We start from the raw sequence: 20,912 nt of genomic DNA on the forward strand, positions 1-20,912 counted from the left end.
CTGTTTTTCTATAATAAGAAATTGCTGAAACATTGTTTCAATAGTTTTTTTTTTTTTTTTGTACTAATTAGGTATTATCTTTAAAGAGTATAATCTCAAAATGAAAAATTGCTTTTGCATGCTGGCTTTCATAGACTATTTCTCATTTAAATAAAAACCTTTTGTGAAAAGCAGAAATTTGGATTGAAAAGATAACTGTTGGGCCTGTAGGCATTTTCTTTCCTTTCTTTCTTATATTTATTAAGTATTGCTTTAATTTGTTTTATACCTCTCTCCCACTTTCATCAATATGTTTACTTATTTACTCAGTCCTAGTGTGCACATGAAATAGTTCTGGAGTTGCTAACCCATATTCTTCTGACAAATAACTTGCTTATCAGAGTACAATATTGTATACAGTTCTTTTTGTCTTTATCTTTACAAAATACTGTTTTTCAAAGTTATGTAGATTATTTCTTCCTTGTCTCCTACAGTGGGTTACATTTTTCATTTATAGCAGAGTTGGGTTACTCTTTGCATTTCATCTTGGGTTCCCTCCGTATTCTGATTAATTTGAACCATTTATTTTTGAGGAGATGTAAAACATTATCGTGGTTCAAAGAGTCAGAAAGTATGTCAAAGGGTGTACTTGGAGAGCTGTCAGTTCCAGTCCCTTTAATCTCATTCCTGTTTTCTCTTCCTTCCCTCTCATTTCCACCTACCCCTTGTTAGGTAACCAATCTCATTATTTCTAATTTCTCTCTCCTCTCTTTTTCTATACAAATGAGCAAATATATTTCTCTCTCTCTCTCTTTTTTTTAATAGAAAGGGTAGTGTACTCTAGCTACTCCATTGTGCTTTGATTCAATACTATATCTTATTATATAATAATATTAATATATCAGTAAAGATATTAATACGTGAATAGTATATCCAGTTTATCCCCTTATCAGTTTATAGAATGCTTTGAATTCTTTTTTGTAGCTTCATTATAGCACTCTATTGCGTAGATGTGCCATAGTTTATTCAACCATTCTTTGTCTGGGCATTCAAGTTGTTTCCAGTAGTTTGCAGTTAGATTGCTGCAGTGAATAGATCTGAGTGTATATATTTTTGTTTTGTTGAGATGTATCTTCAGGGTAAATTCACAAGCGTGGGAGTGCTGGGTTAAACGGTAAGTGGGTATATTTTAGTGTTAGTTATAGTAAAATTGACATCTGGAAAAGTCGTATCTGTGTTCTCACAAGAGCTGTGAGGGTGCCTTGTTCCCACAGCCTTGTCAGTGTGCTGTCGTAGCAACACTTTTTTATTTTCCTCAAGCTGATGGGCGAGGATGGTATCAAAGCATTTTAATTTACATCTCCATTGAACATCTTTTCGTAGATTTTAGGGCCATTTTTTCTATCTTTGTTGTGCTCTTTACCAAAGGACTGTGGGCTTCCCTGGTGGCTCAGCTGGTGAAGAATCCACCCACAATGCGGGAGACCTGGGTTCGATCCCTGGGTTGGGAAGATCCCCTGGAGCAGGGAAAGGCTCCCCACTCCAGTATTCTGGCCTGGAGAATTCCTGCATCTGGAGGATCGCAGATGGACATGACTGAGCCACTTTGACTTTCACTTTCACCAAAGGATTGTGCTGTTTGCATACTGTATTACTCACCTTCGGCTTGCTAGGACAGTAGTACTTTATAGAAACCGGACATTAAATATGCCTTTTCTCTTTCAGATCTTCCATGGTGGCTTATTTTAATTCGGCAGAAGGCCTTGGTGGGCAAACTTCCAGGAGACCATGAGGTCTGTAAAGTTACCAAAATTGCTGTACTATCACTTTCTGAAATGGAACCTCAGGATCTTGAGCTAGAGGTAAGGGTGAAGTTTCAGGAAATTGCAGGGCAACTTGATATAGGTATAATGGCTACAATGAGGATTTGATTTAATAGACCAGAATCATAGAGTTCTAGAGCTGGGTATCTTTAGAGTAATTGCGTCCTGTGGTTTTCAAACTTTGGTGCGGAACCTTTGCTTTAAAATCTATGAAAACCAGCATGTAAGATGCATAGAAGCAGAGTTGCACTGGTTGAAGTGGTGATGGGGGAAGAGCTGCTCCTTGAGGCCCTTCCTACTTTGCCTTTGCTGGAAACCCACCTCTGCTTCTGGGGACCCCTGTGTGTGTTAGGTACTCAGTTGTGTGTGACTCTTTGCAACATCATGGACTGAAGCCCACCGGGCTCCTCTGTCCATGGTGTTCTCCAGACAAGAATACTGGAGTGGGTTGCCATTTCCTTCTCCAGGGGATCTTCCCGACCCAGGGATCGAACTCAGGTCTCCAGCATTGCAGGCAGATTCTTGACCATCTGAGTCAGTATAGCACAATTTGAAAACTGATCTGGGGTGAGCAGAGTCAGGAAGGTTAGGTTTAACTTCTACTGTATCTTCTTTTATCTGTATGTCTTGAAATTTTTCTAAAGCTATATTTCTCTTGTAGTATTTTTTTTTTTTTTTAAGTTGGGTTGTTTTTTTTTAAAGAAGAAAAAGAAAAAACCCACTGACCTTTTAGACTTTCGTTTTCTAAAACCCAAGCCCACAAGTTGAATAAGTTAGGGCCAAGATCATGAGATTGCCCAGGGCCAGTGTTTGTCTCCACACTGGCAGAAATAACCCATGAAAGCACTTGTATCATGTCTACTATCAGTATGGGGATGTGGCATCTAGGGGTGTCACCACACTGTCACAGTCCTGGCCTGTTTTGATCACTATGTGATGTACCAGACAGGCCCTGAGGGTTAAATGGATAATCATATTTCGTCCTTTGGGCCATCCTATGCAGTAGGCACTGTTATAATCCATGTTGCACGGGTGAAGACAGAAGGCTTAGCAAGGATTCATCACACAGCCGGCTTGCGCTGTATCTGGACCTGGACTTAGGCTGTCTGTTCCTGTGTCCCTCTGCTGGACTTGCATCCCTGTTACCTGAACTGCAGGTAACAGGTAGCATCGTGTCCACTGCCCCACAACGCAGTACGTGTTTTCTAGGCTGAACTTTTGGGAAAGAAATTTGGGGACAGGGTTAAATTATTTAAAAAAATACATACAGGCATATCTTAGAGATACTATGGGTTTGGTTCCAGACCATTGCAATAAAGCAAATAATTATAATAACATGAATTTTTTGGTTTCTTAGTGCATATACGAGATATGTTTATATTACACTATAGTCTGTTAAGTGTACAAGAGCATTATGCTTAAAAAAAATACATAATTTTAAAATACTATTGCTAAGATACTAAATGTGTGCGTAGTCACTCAGTCATGTCTGACTCTTTGTGATCCCATGAACTGCAGCCTGCCAGGCTCCTCTGTCCATGGGGATTCTCCAGGCAACAATACTGGAGTGGGTTGCCATGCCCTCCTCCAAGGGATCTTCCCAACCTAGGGATTGAACCCAGGTCTCCCACATTGTACACAGATTCTATACAATCTGAGCTACCAGAGAAGCCCTCACCATCATCTGAGTTTTCAGGGAGTCAGTCTTTTCACAATAACCTCAAAGATCACCATAACAAATATGATAATGAGAAAGTTTGAAATCTTGTGGGAAATTACCAAAATATGAGACACATGAAGTGAGCAAATGCTGCTGGAAAAATGGTACCAATAAATTTGTTCATTGCGAGATTGCCACAAACCTCTTACTTTTTTTTTTTTTTTTAAAGCATCTGTGAAGCACAGTAAAACAGGGTATGCCATAACAATATAGTTATTTTTGTGCTTCAGATCTTTCTGGAAGTTTGACAGTCTAACAAACCAATATTAAAATGAATTTAGGAGGACACTGATAGTCTGTTATAGGAATAAAAAAAAGATTCGAGTACTTATTTCCTTTGATTGGTACTAGAGACTGGGGTCGCAGAGTCGGACACGACTGAAGCGACTTAGCCTCAGCAGCAGCAGCAGAGATAGAATACTATTCACTATTGCTGATCCTCAGACAAGTAACTTCGGTGGCAGTTGGGCCTGTTAAAAACAAGTGTTTGCAGTTTTTGTTTGCATTTTATTTTAGCAAAGAGCAGACTAAAATAAATTGTATCCATTGATTAAGTCAGTAAATTGTGTCTTTTGGATAACTGCTGACAAATGGAAAGATCAGCATGGCTTCCTGTCGCCAGTCTTGGCCTTGAGGGTGAGCACTCCTTGGGCAGCGTGCTGGTTTGAGCAGTGAGCTGGGGGCCCGGGCAGTTAGATTTAGAGCAGGGATCAGCTCCTCAGCACCTTGGTCACTTATTAGTCATAAGTTTGAAGATCTGGCACCCCCAGCTCTGGGGAAATGACCTGTCCTTGTCCAGAGGCCTGCATGGGACGCCTGCTGGACTTTTCAGGAAGATGCTTTTTTGTGGCCATCAGTCTGTATCATTTGAGATTTGTCGTCATTCAGTCACGAAGTCGTGTCTGACTCTGCGATCCCACGGACTGCAGCACACCAGACTTCACTGTCCTTCACCATCTCCCAGAGTTTGCTCAAACTCCTGTCCTTTGAATCAGTGATGCTATCTAACCATCTCATCCTCTGCCACCCCCTTCTCCTTTTGCTTCCATTCTTTCCAAGAATCAGCATTTTTTCCAGTGAATTGGGTCTTTGCATCAGGTGGCTGAAGTATTGGAGCTTCAGCTGACTATTGTGTAGATAGTGGGTGGTAGAGGTAGAGGAATCTTCAGGAAATAACATTTAATGGAATTTTAAAACAAAAAAAAAGTGACTGTGATGATAGCTTTTTAAATGTCTTCATTCTGAAGACTTCCTTTTCTTTCTTGACACTCTCAAGTGAATGAGATCATCTTCACATACAAATGAAAATGAGATAGTCCCACATAGCTGAGTGTTTTTACAGTACTGTTGGACAGTCTGAGTGATGGCATTTGCCAGGGTACTAAAAGAACAGTCTGTGTTAAGAGCTGGAAACATATAATGACCCTTGCTAATTAGGGATAAACGTGATTATAGATAAAGTATTTCCAGATCCCAATTTAATGATAGTTTGGCATGGCTTTCTCTCAAGAGAATATAATTTTTAGAAATTTGCATTTAAGCCTTTTTTCCCCTTCCTTTCATCCTGTTTTCTGTTAATGAAGTTTTACAACAGTGAACAATAGAAGGGCAAAGAACAGCTCTGTTGAAAATCACGAACTGTTTGTTTATTTTCTGACATGTTAATTTAAATCTTTGCTATTCTTATTCTAGTTTCCATATAACGCCAGTTAAAACGAGCATTTAGAAGTATGATAAATTTTTGTGGGTCTTTAATTTTTGATTATATAGTAAATTGTAACTGAGGAGGAGGAAAAATATTCTCCCACATAGAAACGATCACTGTCAATATTCTGGTTTTTAAAAACAATTTAGTTTTAATTGAAGGATAATAGCTTTACAATATTGTATTGGTTTCTGTCATACATCAACATGAATCAGCCATTGGTATACATATGTCCCCTGGTTTCCATTTGTCTCCAGCTCTTTGGAGGAGCAATATTTCAAATTTTCAGGGTAGTTTTTATATTTTGCATCTTTGCATATTTTTCCTACTTCTGCTAGTTAAAAAAATTCCTGTTATTTTTCATGACCATATGTATCTTATGCACATAAGACTTTAAGAAGCTGACTCTTAGGTCTTCTTGAAAGTGAAAGTCGCTCAGTCATATGTGACTCTTTGCAACCCCATGGACTATACAGTCCATAATTCTCCAGGCCAGAATACTGGAATGGGTACCCTTTCCCTTCTCCAGGGGCTCTTCCCAACCCAGGGATTGAAGCCAAGTCTTCTGCATTGCGGGCAGATTCTTTAACAGCTGAGCCACACGGGAAGACCAAGAATACTGGAATGGGTAGGCTATCCCTTCCCCAGTGGCTTCCCAACCCAGGAATCGAACCGGGATCTTCTGCATCGCAGGCGGATTCTTTACCAACTCAGCTATCAGGGAAGCCTAGGTCTTCTAGTATGTCTTTATAATTTGGATATCTATGTCTGTGTTTCAATATCCATTGCTTTCTACCTTTCCCCTCAGGACCCCTGGGCTCTTTATTGTGGTCACTGTTCTCAGATTTTCTAGGACCTCATCTGTCTACTGTCATTGGAGCAGAAGCATTTTGTTAGAGTTGGGAATTAATAGAATTTCTAGTTTTCTATCCCAGTTGACTTTTTACTTTCCTTGTATGGCTTATTATGTTTGCCAATTCTTAAAATAATTTTCATACTATGCAGTTCATCCATTTAAAGCACATAATTCAGTGGTGTTTAGTATATTCACAGATTTGTAACCATCACTGCAATTAATTTTAGAACATTTTCATGACTCTAAAAATAACCCTGCACTCATTAGCAGTCACTCATTTTCCTCCAAACCCCAGGCAAATCCTAGGCAACCACTAATCTACTTTCTGTGTCTGTATAAATTTGCCTATTCTGAACATTTCTTCTACATGGCATAAAATATGTAGCCTTTTGTGCCCAGTTTCTTTTATTTAGCGCCATGTTTTCAAGGTTCGTGCTTGTTGTAGCATGTGTCAGTATTTAATTTCTTTTTATCCCTTTGTATGGATATACCACATTTTATTTATCCTTTCATCAGTTGATGGGCATTTGGGTTGTTCTCACTTTGGGGCTATTTGTGAATAATATTGCTATATCTTTATATACAAGTTTCTGTACATAACAAAACTTGTACATTTGTGTATAAGTGTTTGATGGACATTGTTTTCATTTCTCTTGTGAGAAAAAGAAATTCTATACCTAGGAATGGAATTGCTGTATTACATAGTAACTCTGTGTTTAACCTTTTGAGGATCTCCCAGACTGTTTTTCAAAGCAGTGTGCCATTTCAAAAAGAAAAGATTTATGCAAGGATATGAAGAATCTTTGGAGCTCAAATAGATGAGAACATAGATATTCTTTCTTTTGGAAAAACATCCTTTAAAGTTTTATAGGCTTATGTTCCATGTCTGCATATCTTATTTGCTGTATCTCATTGCTTTAATAGATAACTGCATCATTTTCCATATTTGGTTTCCCATTAGACATCTGTTTAAAATTTTAGCTCCTGATGGACATAGATATCAACTTATAAAGTAAAATCATTTATTTTCCTTTCCCTATACAGCAGCAGCAGCAACATCAGCCCTTAATCTTGGTTGTGAACTGTGTTTAGAGCAGTGGAAATACCAGGGGAGCACTGTGGTTGTGGTTTTCTTTTTGAGATTGTGTGTATCCGTGTTGTGACACGGGCCTAAGCACATACCGTGCAGAGCTGGCTGGGCCTCTGGAAGAGGGAAGGCGATCCTACTGTACACGCTGTACCTTATAACCCAAGAGCTCTGTCTCAACAGAGCATTTTAGGACTGGAAGGAATTTCGAGAAGAAGTTATTTTCTATATTCTTATTTCTTGGTAGGACTGAACTTAACCTTTAAAAGGATAGTGAACCTATTTGCAGTGCAGCAACGGACATGCAGACAGAGAACAAACATGTGGACACGGTGCGGGGGTCGGGGGGGAGGAGAGGGTGGGGTGAATGGAGAGAGTAGCAAGGAAACATATACGTCACCATACGTAAAACAGATAGCCAGTGGAATTTACTGTATGATTCAAGGAACTCAAACCAGGCTTCTGGGGCAACCTAGAGGGTTAGGGTGGGGTGGCGGTGGGAGGGGAGTTCGAGGGAGGGGACATATGTATGCCTATAACATACCTATGGCTGATGCATGTTGATATATGGCAGAAACAACACAATGTTATAAAGCAATTATCCTTCAATTAAAAATAAATAAATTTATAAGATGAGTTGTCATGCCTTCTTTTCTAAAGTTAACTATATATATATGCTGACTGTCACTGACAAATGCTCAGTTGTGTCCGACTCTTTGCAACCCCATGGACTGTAGCCCGTGAGGCTCCTCTGTCCATGGGATTTTTTTCCAGGCAAGAATACTGGAGTGGGTTGCCATTTTCTTCTCCGGGGGATCTTCCTGAACCAGGGATCGAACCTGGGTCTCCTGCATCTCCTGCATTGGCAGGCAGGCAGATTCTTTACCACTAACTATATATATGAGCAATTCTAAAATATTCATTGAAAATTTTTATGTTTAAAGTAATTTTAAATTTCTCTTTAGAAAAGTCAACTTTAAGAGAGATGGTGTGGTGACTTTATGCTTTGCTATGCAGATCACAATCCTTATTTGAAAACTTTGGGACTGTATTTATTTTACAATTCAGGTTTTGAGGGCTTTCTAAAAGATTATTCCATGTATTGTATTATATGGACAGTGAGTCTGGGATGTTACCCTACAATACTATGCATTCATACTTCTTAAAGAATCATATAAATATTCATTCTGAGGAAGGTAAATGATAACTATAAGTAGCCTCATGTCTCTTTGGGGTTTATTTTATCATTAGATGAACTTGTAGCAAACTTTAAAAATAAACTTTCAAGTTTTAGCATTTTTTAGAAGTTGTTGGTAAGGAGGTTAAGGGATATTGGGCCTCTGTCAACTCTGTTCCAAGCCCAGGAGGAGTGTAGATTAAAAAAAGAGAAAAGAAAAACAAGGAAGACATTGCCAGGCCTAGAGGGAAACTGCATCTTATCTTCATGGACCAAAAATGGAATAGTAGGTCATATAGAGGCCACAGGCCTCCTAGGCTCTGGATCCATAAGCAGGCAGTGGTGGGTGGAGATTTGGTCCCTATACAGTGAAAAAAAGTGAAAGTGTTAGTCACTCAGTCTTTCGTGACTCTTTGCGACCCCATGGACTGTAGCCCACCAGGCTCCTCTGTCCATGGGATTCTCTCGGCAAGAATATACTGGAGTGGGTAACCATTCCCTTCTCCAGGCCATCTCTACACAATAAAGGGAACTAAACCGAAGCCTGGAACCCTGTTCAGTACTTGAAGCCTGGTGCTGGAGTGGACTCCCCAGTTCATGAAAGGTGGCTGTTAGGTTTTCTGCTTTAAGTGGGATGATTGTGCATAAAAGAATTCTTCAGTCTGTTAAGCCAGCAGCACCTCCCTTGAGAAGCAATGGTTTAGGCAAAAGATATGGACCTGAGTTAACACAATAGCAATCAGCATGAAATAGTTGGGATTGATAGAAGAGACTTTATCAGGGAGAGTAAAGGAAGATGACTCCGAAGATTTCTTGCTTAAGTTGTATAGTTGGTGGTATTGCCTGAGATAGGGCATACGGTAGAAGATTTGGGAATTGGCGTTGTTGAGTTTTGGAGATGCTGAATTTGAGAGACTAGTGCCAGTAGTGGGGAAATGTTGTATTTTTGGGTCATGAGCTCAGAGCAAAAGAGTGGAGTTAGAAATGTGGAGTTAAACATAGTAGGAGTTAAAATGAGGTTGTGTGTGTGTGTTAGTCGCTGAGTCGTGTCCAACTCTTTTCGACCCCACGGACTGTAGCTCACCAGGCTTCTCTGTCCGTGGGATTCTCCAGGCAAGAATAATGGAGTGGGTTCCCATTCCCTTCTCTAGGGGATAGAGGATGAAATGTTTTCAGCAGAACATGAAGGATGGGCAGAGAGCTAAGGATGGAACGTCAGGAACCACCATCATGTTGAGAGATAGAGATGCTCGACAGAGAAGGAACAGTCAGAGGTCTGGTGAGAGCCCAGAGAGATGGGTTTCATGGTGACCAGAGGAAGAGACAGCAGGAAGTGATCATTATTGCCACATTCTTTGACTTGTCCTTTTCAGAGTGGGGGGGGGGGTGTCCTTGTTTCACTCTGCCTCAGGAATTGCATTGGGCTGTCACTTTTTGATCTACCCCAATCAGACTAGCATCCTCACAGTTCCAAGGACTATGGCACAGAGATTTCAGGGTTGAGGAATGATTAAAAAAAAAAAAGATTCGGTTAAACTTCAGTAGTGTTAAAAGGTGGTAGGAAAGGGGCTAGTAGAGAGAGTTTGCAATAGAGTAAAGGGGAGTGAATGACAGGACAAGGTGCTAATCCTTAAGGGGAGACAGTGGGAAGCTAGCTTTGCAGAGAAAAACAACTCCCGTCCTTTTGCAAATGAGGAGAGTGTGGGTGCAGGCTAGGTGTGCTGCTACAAGATTACTTTAGAATAGCTAGATATTTAGAATCATCTTTGATATATTCCTGGGGGAAAATCTTGCTGGCTTGAATGCTCTTAAGGAATAACTGTATCTGACAGGTGCATAATATTCTGTTGGCATATTAAAATTGTAATAACTTATAACTGGGTTTGAGGCATGTTTTCAGATTTTTTTAAAAAAAGAAAATGCAGCAGCAACAGGGGACTAACAGAGCTTCTTGGCTATCCCAGGAATTCTGTGCTAACCAACATCAAATGGGTGTGAGGTGTATTCATGGAAGAAGGAAAGTGATGGTTTACCAAGACTACTCTTCTGACCTATGTGTGAATCTGGAGCTTACCACTTCACATTTGTAACATCAGAGCCCATTCATTCATTTAACAAAGGTTTTTTTTTTTGTGACCTCTTGTACCAGGTACTGCTAAGGCCCCTGGAGAGATGAGTCATTAAAGCAAAGGTCTCTGGTGAATGTGGGCAGGCAATAAACATTAACATGATTATGTTATGTCTTATGTTGAAAAGTAATCGACGCTATGGGAAATAAAAATTGAGTGCAGTAAGAGTGGTGGGTGGAGTGCCAGGGGTGGCAATTATGGTGAGATATCTCGGGAGATATCTGGAGGGCATCACCGACTCAATGGACATGAGTTTGAGCAAACTCTGGGAGATGGTGAAGGACAGGGAAACCTGGCATGCTGCAGTCCATGGGGTTGCAAGGAGTCAGACATGACTGAGCGACTGAACAACATTTGGGAAGAGGATGGACAGCTAGAACAAAGGCCCTGAGGTGGAAGTAGCCCTGACATGTGGGGAACAGCAAGTAGCTGATGTGGGTGGAGTGGAGTAAGCAAAGGGAAGAGAGCCACAGAAGATGAAGGCAGGGGAGGGAAGATGAGGGTCTAGTTTTGAATGTGTTGAGTGTGAGGTGCCTGATGGAAATCAGAATGGAAATGTTGGCACTTGTGATTCTAGAATTTGGGAGAAGAGCGGAGCTAGAAATATACCGTTGAGAGGGAAGGATTGGTGTGTCGATGGTATTTGAAGCCAGGAGACTGGACGAAATTGCTGAGCAAGTGAATGCAGACAGGACTGAATCTGGAGGTGCCAAGATGTTAGGAAGTGAAATGGTTGGGAAGGAACCAGTAAAAGAGGTAAAGAGTGCCAGTGGAAGTCTGGTGAGACAGTGAGAATGAGGGACAGAGGAGCTGTGTCAGATGCTACTGAGCAGTTAAGATGAGGACCAGGAACCCACCATTGTGTTTAGCCAAGGAGACCACCCTGGGTCACACTGAAGATAGGTTAAGGTGGAGTGGTGGGGGCCAAAGCCAAGTTGCAGTGGGCTGGGGAGAGAACAGAGGAGAGGAATTGGAGGCAGTGAGGGTTATAAAGAAGTAGGATCCTAGCTGGCACAGGAAGGTGTTAGAGGAGAGAAATATCAGTGTGTTTCCGTGCTGGTCGAGTGATCAGGCAGAAAGAAGGGAACAGAGAATTGCTGGAGCAACATCCATATTCTTGATTCTCTCTCCTTCCCCATCATGTCATGATCTGGTTAGTTTTGCTTGTGTGTGTGTTAAGTTGCTTCAGTCGTGTTCGACTCTTTGGGACCCCATGGACTGTAGCCCTCCAGTATCCTCCAGAATCCATGGGATTCTCCAGGCAAGAATACTGGAGTGGATTGCCATTCCCTCCTCCTGGGGATCTTCCTGACCCCAGGATCAAACCAGAATCTGCTGTGGCTCCTGCTTTGCAGGTGGATTCTTTACCTCTGAGCCACCCAGGAAACCCTTGGAGGAAAATTTAAGTTAGTTCGGGTTTCAGCAGGATGAGTGTAGATCTTTTTTACTTGCCCTTTGGTTCCCTTGTCTTCCCTTGGTAGGCCAGGAGGAGTGTAAAGTTGTAGTCATGTTGTGAAACCCATGTAAATTGAGTGTTTGATAACCAGAGCTTTAAAAAGACATAAAACCCATAAGATTGCATTACATCTAAATTCTTGGTTCAGTTATCAGTTTCCACTTCCAATTTGACCAGAACAGCCTCCTTCCTTTTTTAAAAGGATAATTTACTATCAGAACTTGAACTAGGGCTTCTCTGGTGGTCCAGTGGTTAAGAATTCGCTTTTCAGGGCAGGGGACATAGATTCAATCCCTGGTCTGGGATGAGCCTGTGCTCTGCAACAAGAGAAGTCACCACAATGAGAAACCTGTGCACCACAACTAGAGAAGGCCCAGCTCACTGCAACTAGAGATAGTACCCCCCCCCCCCCTCAATACAGCAGTGAAGACCCAGCACAGCCAAAAGTAAATAATTAATAATTACAGAAAAAGAAAAGACTGGGACTAGTTTTTGCTCTCCTTGTTTTTCTCATCCTGTTTATTATCTAGTAATAGTTACTTTGTAAGTTCAGTTCAGTTGCTCAGTTGTGTCCGACTCTTTGCGACCCCATGAATTGCAGCACGCCAGGCCTCCTTATCCATCACCAACTCCCGGAGTTTACTCAAACTCATGTCCATCGAGTTGGTGATGCCATCCAGCCATCTCATCCTCTGTCGTCCCCTTCTCCTCCTGCCCCCAATCCCTCCCAGCATCAGGGTCTTTTCCAGTGAGTCAACTCTTCACATGAGGTGGTCAAAGTATTGGAGTTTTAGCTTCAGCATCAGTCCTTCCAATGAACACCCAGGACTGATCGCCTTTAGGATGGACTGGTTGGATTTTGTTAGTAACACACTACTAATAATAAGCATATAGTAAATGTTACCTCCTAACAGGGTTCTGCCACTTAGTACAGCAATAAAACCAGTGTGTTGAAAAACTGGAGTTAGTCTGCATATGAGTAATAGAATCCATGTGTCCCCTTCAGAATGTTTGGTTTATGTGTTGAATCACATGAAATTATATGTAAAATACTCAACTCTAACCAGATAGTCGTCTCTAGAACCTTTGTGCCTTTCTCTTGCCTAAACCTTTCCATTCTCTTCCTCACCTTTGTGGGTTAGACTGCTCATTTCCTGCGGCTCCAACTTTTTGGTTCTCCAAATTTAATCTCTGGACCCAACGGATGTGTTTTTATGTTGATTTCATCAGTGTGTGTGAGGATAGAAGGGGAAAGAGTAGTTGAAATGTCCAGGTTTTAAGATTCCTAATAGAGCAGACTCTTGACATCTTCTCACCCCAAACACTCCATTAACTAGCACTAATGTTTAGCACAGATTGCTGTAAAGAAATGTTCCTAGAGCACAGAAAATGTGTATGTTGCACTAATTTTAATCTTGTGTGCCTGTACGTGCTCAATTCGCTTCAGTCGTGTCCACCTCTTTGCAACCCCGTGGACTGTAGCCCGCCAGCCCCCCCTGTCCGTGGGATTATCCATGGCAAATATACTGGGGTGGGTTGCCATGCCCTCCTATAGGGGATCTTCTCCACCCAGGAGCCTCCTGAGGCTCCTGCATTGGCAGGCAGATTCTTTGCCACTGAGCCATCTGGGAAATCTCAGATGCCAGTTTTTAAAGCATTAATGAACCCCAACCAGAGCATTTAATCCTTCAGTTATATTAGATAAGAGCTTACTATAACCCCTAAGTATATCCTGCACTGTATTTTTGGCTTGTGCTCTGCTGTAGCTTTCTGATCCTTGAAACCACAGCTGTGTTTTCTAATATCAGTGGACTACTTGGTCATTTTACTTGCTCTTGAGGTTTTAACCACGATGCTTGAGCAGTAGCTACACTTGTGCTCTCATGCTAGAACATTTAGCAAGCGGATATTAGTAATAATGAATCCTCTTTCTCTTTCTAATTATGTAGCTCTGTAAGAAGCATCATTTTGGAATTAACAAACCAGAGAAGATTATACCATCTCCTGATGACTCAAAGTTTCTACTGAAGACCTTTACACATATTAAATCCAATGTGTCTGCTCCTAATAAAAAGAAAGTAAGAGTTTGATTGATATGGGCTTGGAATTCATCTTTGATTAGTTTTAAATGGAGGGGCGACTTTCCTGCTACGAGACTTATTTTCAGACTACTCATCATCTTAAAGCACTGTCTCTGCATATCCTTGGGATTATTTTTCACTTTTCTCCTAGGGAGTTGTGTGGTATCCACATAATGCCTTGCATTTAATTCCTGCAGTAATAGTAGATACATTTCTTATAGGTTAAGGAAAGTAAAGAAAAGGAGAAGCTGGAGAGAAGATTACTTGAGGAGTTGCTGAAGATGTTCATGGACTCAGAATCCTTTTACTATAGCTTGACCTATGACCTGACCAATTCTGTGCAGAGGCAAAGTGCTGGAGAGAAGGACCCCCGTCCCCTCTGGCAAAAGGTACACCTCACATCTCAGAGCAGGGTTTGCCCCCAGAGCCATTTATGGACCTGTTTGGCCTCTGTGGGAAAACTAAAACAGCATGTTTCTGACCTATTTGTTTTCTACCTTTTTCAGGTTGATGACCGATTTTTTTGGAATAAATATATGATACAAGACCTTACTGAGATTGGTGTGAGTAGTTGTTTCTGAAATATTCTAAGGTAGTTATAATTGTTAAGCAAATATTTTTAAGTTGTACTAAAAGAAATTTAAAAACTCACATGTTTTACCCTGTAGAATGGGAATCATTTAGCTAGGGAAAACCAAGGTACTGTTTTAAGGCAGTTCACAATTCAACTGTATGGCTACAGACATATTTTTAGCAGGTTCCCATAGGACATTCATAATTTAAAGCTATGGAACTAATATCCATAGAGTTCCTCTAAAAGATATTTTGTTTTTATCCATTGGAAATGTTGAAGCCCAGTTTTCCTTTAGTGAGATAGTGAAGTGAAGTTGCTCAGTTATGTCCAATTCTGTGACCCCATGGACTGTAGCCTGCCAGGTTCCTCCATCCTTTGGATTTTCCAGGCAAAAATACTGGAGTGGGTTGCCATTTCCTTCTCCAGAGGATCTTCATGACCCAGGGATCAAACCTAGATCTCCTGCATTGCATACAGGCAGACTCTTTTACTGTCTGAGCCGCTAGGGAATCACAGTGATTAAATGTTCCTGTTTCCTCATTTGCATTTATTGCTGGAACAAAATTACAAATAATGAGAATGGTAATGAAAATAATGAATGTGGATAGATTCTTCTCCTCACTTGTTTTCAACTCTAATCACCTTCCTGAGATCCTGTTTACAGGCTCCATAAAACAGAACTGTGAGGGGACTTGGAAGATATGGTTGTGAAAAAAAGGGTGGATTTGAAGTTGATGCTGAGATCTGTATCAAGGGTAGATACAGATATGGAGACAGGGGCGAAAGAGGGACAAAGAACAACTTCTCTGGAGCACTTTTCATCCTTTACTATCCCCGGATACAGTCAGTTGAGAAATTCTCTGAGTATTCTTAGTCTCAAAGACTAAGAGGAGATAATTAATTAATATTTACCTAATTACATTGGATGACTTTTTAAAATATTTATGGAAATGATTTTTTTTGGTTCATTGACTGCTTAGATTTTAGCTGGGCACAAAGCAAGACTTTGTCTAAACTAGAAAGTAGAATAGACCTTTGTGTTTCATAACTAAGTGATCAAAGTTGGTTTTACTAAAGGCTTAATACAATTGTGAGTTGAAAAGCAACCTTTAAGCTATATCTTTTTTTATACCAACAGGAATAACCGTATTGGCTACATTTGTTAAATCCTTACTATAAGCAGGCAGGCATTTTAGATTTTACTCATTTAACCTTCACAGTAACCTTATGAGGTTGTTGTCTTATTTCACAAAGCAGAATGTCTGGAGGCCTGGAGAGGTTAAGTCATTCTCCTGAGTGAGGGAGTAAGTGGTGGTGCCTGTATTTGTACCCAGCATCTAGCTCCTATGCTCTGATCCCCCTCAGACAGCTCTTCTTGAATGACCACCATAAAGGAAATGAAAGGTTCTGCCCCATCCCTCCCTTCTTTCCTCAGTGTTCTCTAATAAGCAGAAAATATGGTTAAAGAATGGAAGATTTCTGCTTCTAATAAGCTAGCAAGTTTGTGATGTCCACTGCTTGGAATAAGGAAGTAGCAGTTCTGTACAGAATAGAAGTAACATGGTGTTCATATTATTTTCAGACACGAGATGTGAACTTTTGGATCATCCCCATCATCCAAGGTTTTGTGCAGATTGAAGAGCTTGTGGTTAATTATAATGAGTCATCTGATGATGAGAAAAGCAGCCCAGAGACCCCGCCTCAGGAGTCCACCTGTGTAGATGACATTCACCCACGATTTCTAGTGGCTCTCATTTCACGCCGAAGTAGACACAGAGCAGGTAGGTGGAGGGCTGTAATAGTGTGCAAATCAGATCCAGGCGAGAATGGAGCATTGCAGATGAATTGAAATGCTAATGGAAATAATGGATTTGGAAAAACAGCTTCAAAGTGCTCAGTGACTCTCAATAGTGTGGTGTAATTGGGGACCAATTTTTTGGAGAGAAGTGAATGGGAGAGTGTTAACAAAAGGGGAAAGAAAAGGAGGTATATTGTGGAAAAGAGCAGAAAGTCACTTGGGATGTGCTTCTAAATACCATTGTTCCTACTGACAGCCTATATCACTGCAATAAATCCTTAGTGCGAGCACCTTTGGGAAAACCCTCCTCTTTCAGTTCACAGGCATTATCTTAGCTTCAACTTTTAAAAAACACTGGTGAATACAGGAATGATTTGGGGTAAGTTGATACTGTGCTGCCTAACAGTTGCATGTTAGATCCCCAAGGCTATCCTGAAAGACACAAATTTTTTAAAAAACTTTTTATTTGGTATCGGGCTGTAGCCAATTAACAATTATTATGATAGTTTCAGGTGAATGGTAAAGGGACTTGGTCATCCATATACATGTATCCATTCTCCCCCAAACCAGACTAATTTTTAAAATTTTTGCTGTTTTAATTTTTTTTTTTTTAGGAATGCGTTATAAGCGAAGAGGAGTGGATAAGAATGGAAATGTTGCAAATTATGTGGAGACTGAGCAGTTAATTCATGTGCATAATCACACTCTGTCGTTTATTCAGACACGAGGCTCTGTGCCGGTCTTCTGGAGTCAGGTTGGGTATAGATACAATCCAAGACCTCGGCTGGACAGAAGTAAGCCTGTCAGTTATTTGGTTTGCAAACGATGATTTCAGAGGAGATGTTTTTAAAATCCTAGATACTTCATAGGTTTGGATTTATTTTGCCAGATAGTTCATTTAAGACAGTAGCTGGTACACTGAGATTTAATAGTGATATAATAATCTCAAAAGCATTAATAATAGTGGTTGCTGACAATATAAGTAATTAACAATAAAAAATTGCAAAGTAGAACATCACATAGCTTATTTCACAGATTTTAATTTGTTGTTTCTTTGAAGAATACTTTATTACAGTGCTTAATTTTGGAAAACTGTAAATATAGCCAGTATGTGTGGAAGCAGGAAATACCTTAATGAGACAGTGTCTTCGCAGAATAGGTAGAATCTCTTTTCAGATGTTTTCTGTGAAAGATTTGTTGTTTGAAATATTAAGGATTTAATTTTTTGAAATATTTTAACTGGAATAGCTAAATCATATTAATCTAATTAGATTACTCAAAGGGGCTGATTTTAAAATTGTTTACAGAATACTTTTCACTCAAAACTTAATTCATGAGACTTCAGCAAACTTTAATTTTTAATATTGCTTTAAGGCCTTTTTATTAATTTATTATAAACTACATGAAACCTTTTCTGACAAGTTGGTTGAATATATAAATAAATGCCATGGTTTCATAGTTGTCATCTTCAGTATGTTTCAGTTTAGTCTAATTGGGGAAAAAAGAGAAATCAAATCTTCAGCTTAGCATTTCATTTTAAAATACTAGTTTTAGACATTCTTAGTTACATTTGGGCTGTTAGTGTTTAAAGGAAGAGTAAAGATGGAATAGACACTAAGCTCTGTCTTAAACATGGGAAGGAAAAATAGATTTTGTATCACTTCTTTGTAGGTGAAAAGGACACGGTTGCCTATTTCTGTGCCCATTTCGAAGAACAACTGAAAATTTACAAAAAACAGGTGGGATTTCATCTGTAGTAATAAGTGCTCCTTCATATTTTTAGAAATGGTTGTTCATCTGTTTAATGAAGATAACAACATACAACTCATAATTAAGTAAAATGGCATTTGTCATGAAGTTAAGAAACACATAAGCTAAGAGTATTCTTTAACAATTATTGAGTCAGCTATTTTAGACTGTTTTTAGATGAGATTAGTCTACTATCAGTTATCACAATCTGAGATATATCTAGAGTAAGATATGAAAGGCATCTTTTAGGTCTACCTTTTGAGGTAACAATTAGAAATATCCTTCAGTATCTTTTCTTCTCTGCAAACCTTTCTTATGTATTCATACAGTCAATATGTAGATATGTGAACGTATAAACCAAAATCATTTGAGAACTGTTGGGTGAATACAATTTCAACAAGATGACCAGATTTCATATAGATTAATATAGAATCATCTGTGACTCTTCTTATCTATTAGCAGTGACCAGTCTGAAGGTATAATGCCATGGGATGCATTTTTATAACCACAGCACAAACAGGAAGATATAGCCTAAAATCTATCGAACATACAAAAAAGATAACATATATATGAGGGGAGGCGGGTGTTGGGAGGGGAAGTCTACTGGAGAACATAGAAGAAAACCTGAATAAACGGAGAGACAATACCATGTTCCTGGACGGAAAGACTCAATATTGAATAGACTTTAGTTCTTGCAAAATTAATATATAAATGTTTTGTAGTCCCAAAGACCGTCCCAGCAGGGAAATAAAAAGGGAATCCTCGCTTTGGAAACAATTATATAAAGTGTGAAAAGAAGAAATAAAGGCAGGTTAACTGGGGAAATGAGAACTGCCACACATTGCTGGAGGTCAAACCAATCAATCCTAAAGGAAATCAGTCCTGAATATTCATTAGAAGGACTGATGCTGAAGCTCCAGTACTTTGGCCAACTGATGTGAAGAGCTGACTCATTGCAAAAGTCCCTGATGCTGGGAAAGATTGAGGGCAAGAGAAGTGGGCAAGAGAGGATGAGATGGTTGGATGATATCACCATCTTAGTGGACATGAATTTGAGCAAACTCCGAGAGCTAAAGAAGGACAAGGAAGCCTGGCGTGCTGCAGTCCACGGGGTTGCAAAGAGTTGAATATGATTTAGCAACTGAACAGCAGCAGCACTTCGCTGGGAGGAGCATAAATTGCTGTGGCCACTTTTGAATGGTATTATCAATCAAAATGAAATATGCTTATCCTGTTAGTATAGTAATTTGCTTTTTGGCCCTGCATGCCATATACAGAAATCAGTTCCAGATAGATATGGATCTAAATATGAATGGTTAAGCAATAAGCCTTTTAAAGGAAAATATTGCATTTAGACCATCTTTTGACCTTGAATCTTAGACAAGGTTTTAAAAGAACTAACTGTAATAAAAAAGTAGACTTTACTAAATTTTGATTTTTATGAAAACTTTATTGAATTATCATATATTTTCAATATTAAAACACTACAAGTGGTATATTATTTATTAAAATAAAATGAGATTTTAAAAGTACCAACCATAATGAAAAATTGATAATTTGACTTTACTAAAATAAAGAAATTTTTGATTATTAAAAAGCACCATTAAGAGAATGGAAAGGCAATTCAGAAAGTTGCAGAAGAGATATATATGACAAAGGGCTTATATCTAGAGTACATTAAGAATGCCTTCAAATTCATAAAAGGTGTACAACCCAAAAGAAAACTGCACAAAAGACCTGAGAAGATTCTACATGACAAAGGATAGTCCAAGTACAATAAACAGGAAAAGGTACTCTACTTTGTTAATCATTGGGAAAATGCAAACTAAAATCACCACTCACACACTAGGATAACTAAAATAAAAAAGATGAAAATACAAGTTTTCTCGAGGATGTGGAGCAGCCATAACTCTAATACAAATTAAACAAAAAACTTAAATCTCCCTGAGAGAAACATGTTTAATCAAGGAGGCATGTGTAAACCTCCTTTATTGCAGCATTTAAAAAACCCTAATTGTTCATTAGGCATTCAATGGATAAAGTACAGCATATCTAAAATGTTGAATACAAATAGTTAAAAATGTTAAGATGCATCTGTGTGTACTAATGTGAAAATATCTTAAAATCATATAGTGGAGTGAGAGGAAAACTATATAACAGCATATGGCATGTTACCACTTAAAAATCCCACAAAACAAAACTGTGCCGTTTATACATATGCAGTTCTCTTCCATATATATGTGTGTTCTCACTTACATATGGCATGCACATTTTTTAAGGGACGTGCTTAGGTGACCTGAAAGGGTACACTTCAGACTTGTAGCAGGAGTTACCTTCAGGGAAAGCTGTGGACTAGGTGTGCTCAGGAAGGATGTGACCTTATCCACATTTGAATTTTTTACAATCTGAAAAAAATTTCATGTATTTGCAGTATGTGTAGTTAAAGTAGTATTGTGGGCTTCCCAGGTGGCTCTGGTGGTAAAGAACCCGCCTGCCAAACAAGAAATGCGGGTTTGATCCCTGAGTCAAGTGCCAAAAAATCCCCTGGAGGAGGAAATGAATGGCAATGCACCCCAGTATTCCTGCCTGGAAAATCCCATCGACAGGGGAGCTTGGCAGACTATAGTCCCTGGGGCTAAAAAGAGGCAGACACGATTAAGCTCAACAGAGCCGATAAGTAGTATCACCTACTTACAGTGGTAACACCTAATTGTTATAAAAATTGAAGTAATACTGAGGTATGTAAAAAGAGATGCAGGAACCCACAGTCCCTCTGTG

General features: G+C 39.6%; 1 protein-coding gene across 3 annotated transcripts in view; it reads left to right on the forward strand.

Annotated features, from left to right (window-relative positions):
* Positions 1–20,912, forward strand: part of INPP5F (inositol polyphosphate-5-phosphatase F) — a 91,028-nt gene that overhangs the window by 46,315 nt on the left and 23,801 nt on the right. For 2 of the 3 annotated variants that reach the window (XM_065923439.1, XM_065923440.1), the window contains exons 3-9: positions 1,705–1,841; positions 13,882–14,010; positions 14,235–14,402; positions 14,520–14,576; positions 16,170–16,368; positions 17,000–17,179; positions 18,057–18,124. In XM_065923439.1, coding sequence (XP_065779511.1) covers positions 1,705–1,841; positions 13,882–14,010; positions 14,235–14,402; positions 14,520–14,576; positions 16,170–16,368; positions 17,000–17,179; positions 18,057–18,124 — 938 coding nt within the window. The remainder of the gene's footprint in view (positions 1–1,704; positions 1,842–13,881; positions 14,011–14,234; positions 14,403–14,519; positions 14,577–16,169; positions 16,369–16,999; positions 17,180–18,056; positions 18,125–20,912) is intronic. The other variant, XM_065923441.1, reaches the window with a different exon arrangement.

The sequence above is a fragment of the Muntiacus reevesi genome, chromosome 2 (genome assembly GCF_963930625.1).
Source record: "Muntiacus reevesi chromosome 2, mMunRee1.1, whole genome shotgun sequence".
In the NCBI taxonomy this organism is placed as follows: Eukaryota; Metazoa; Chordata; class Mammalia; order Artiodactyla; family Cervidae; genus Muntiacus; species Muntiacus reevesi.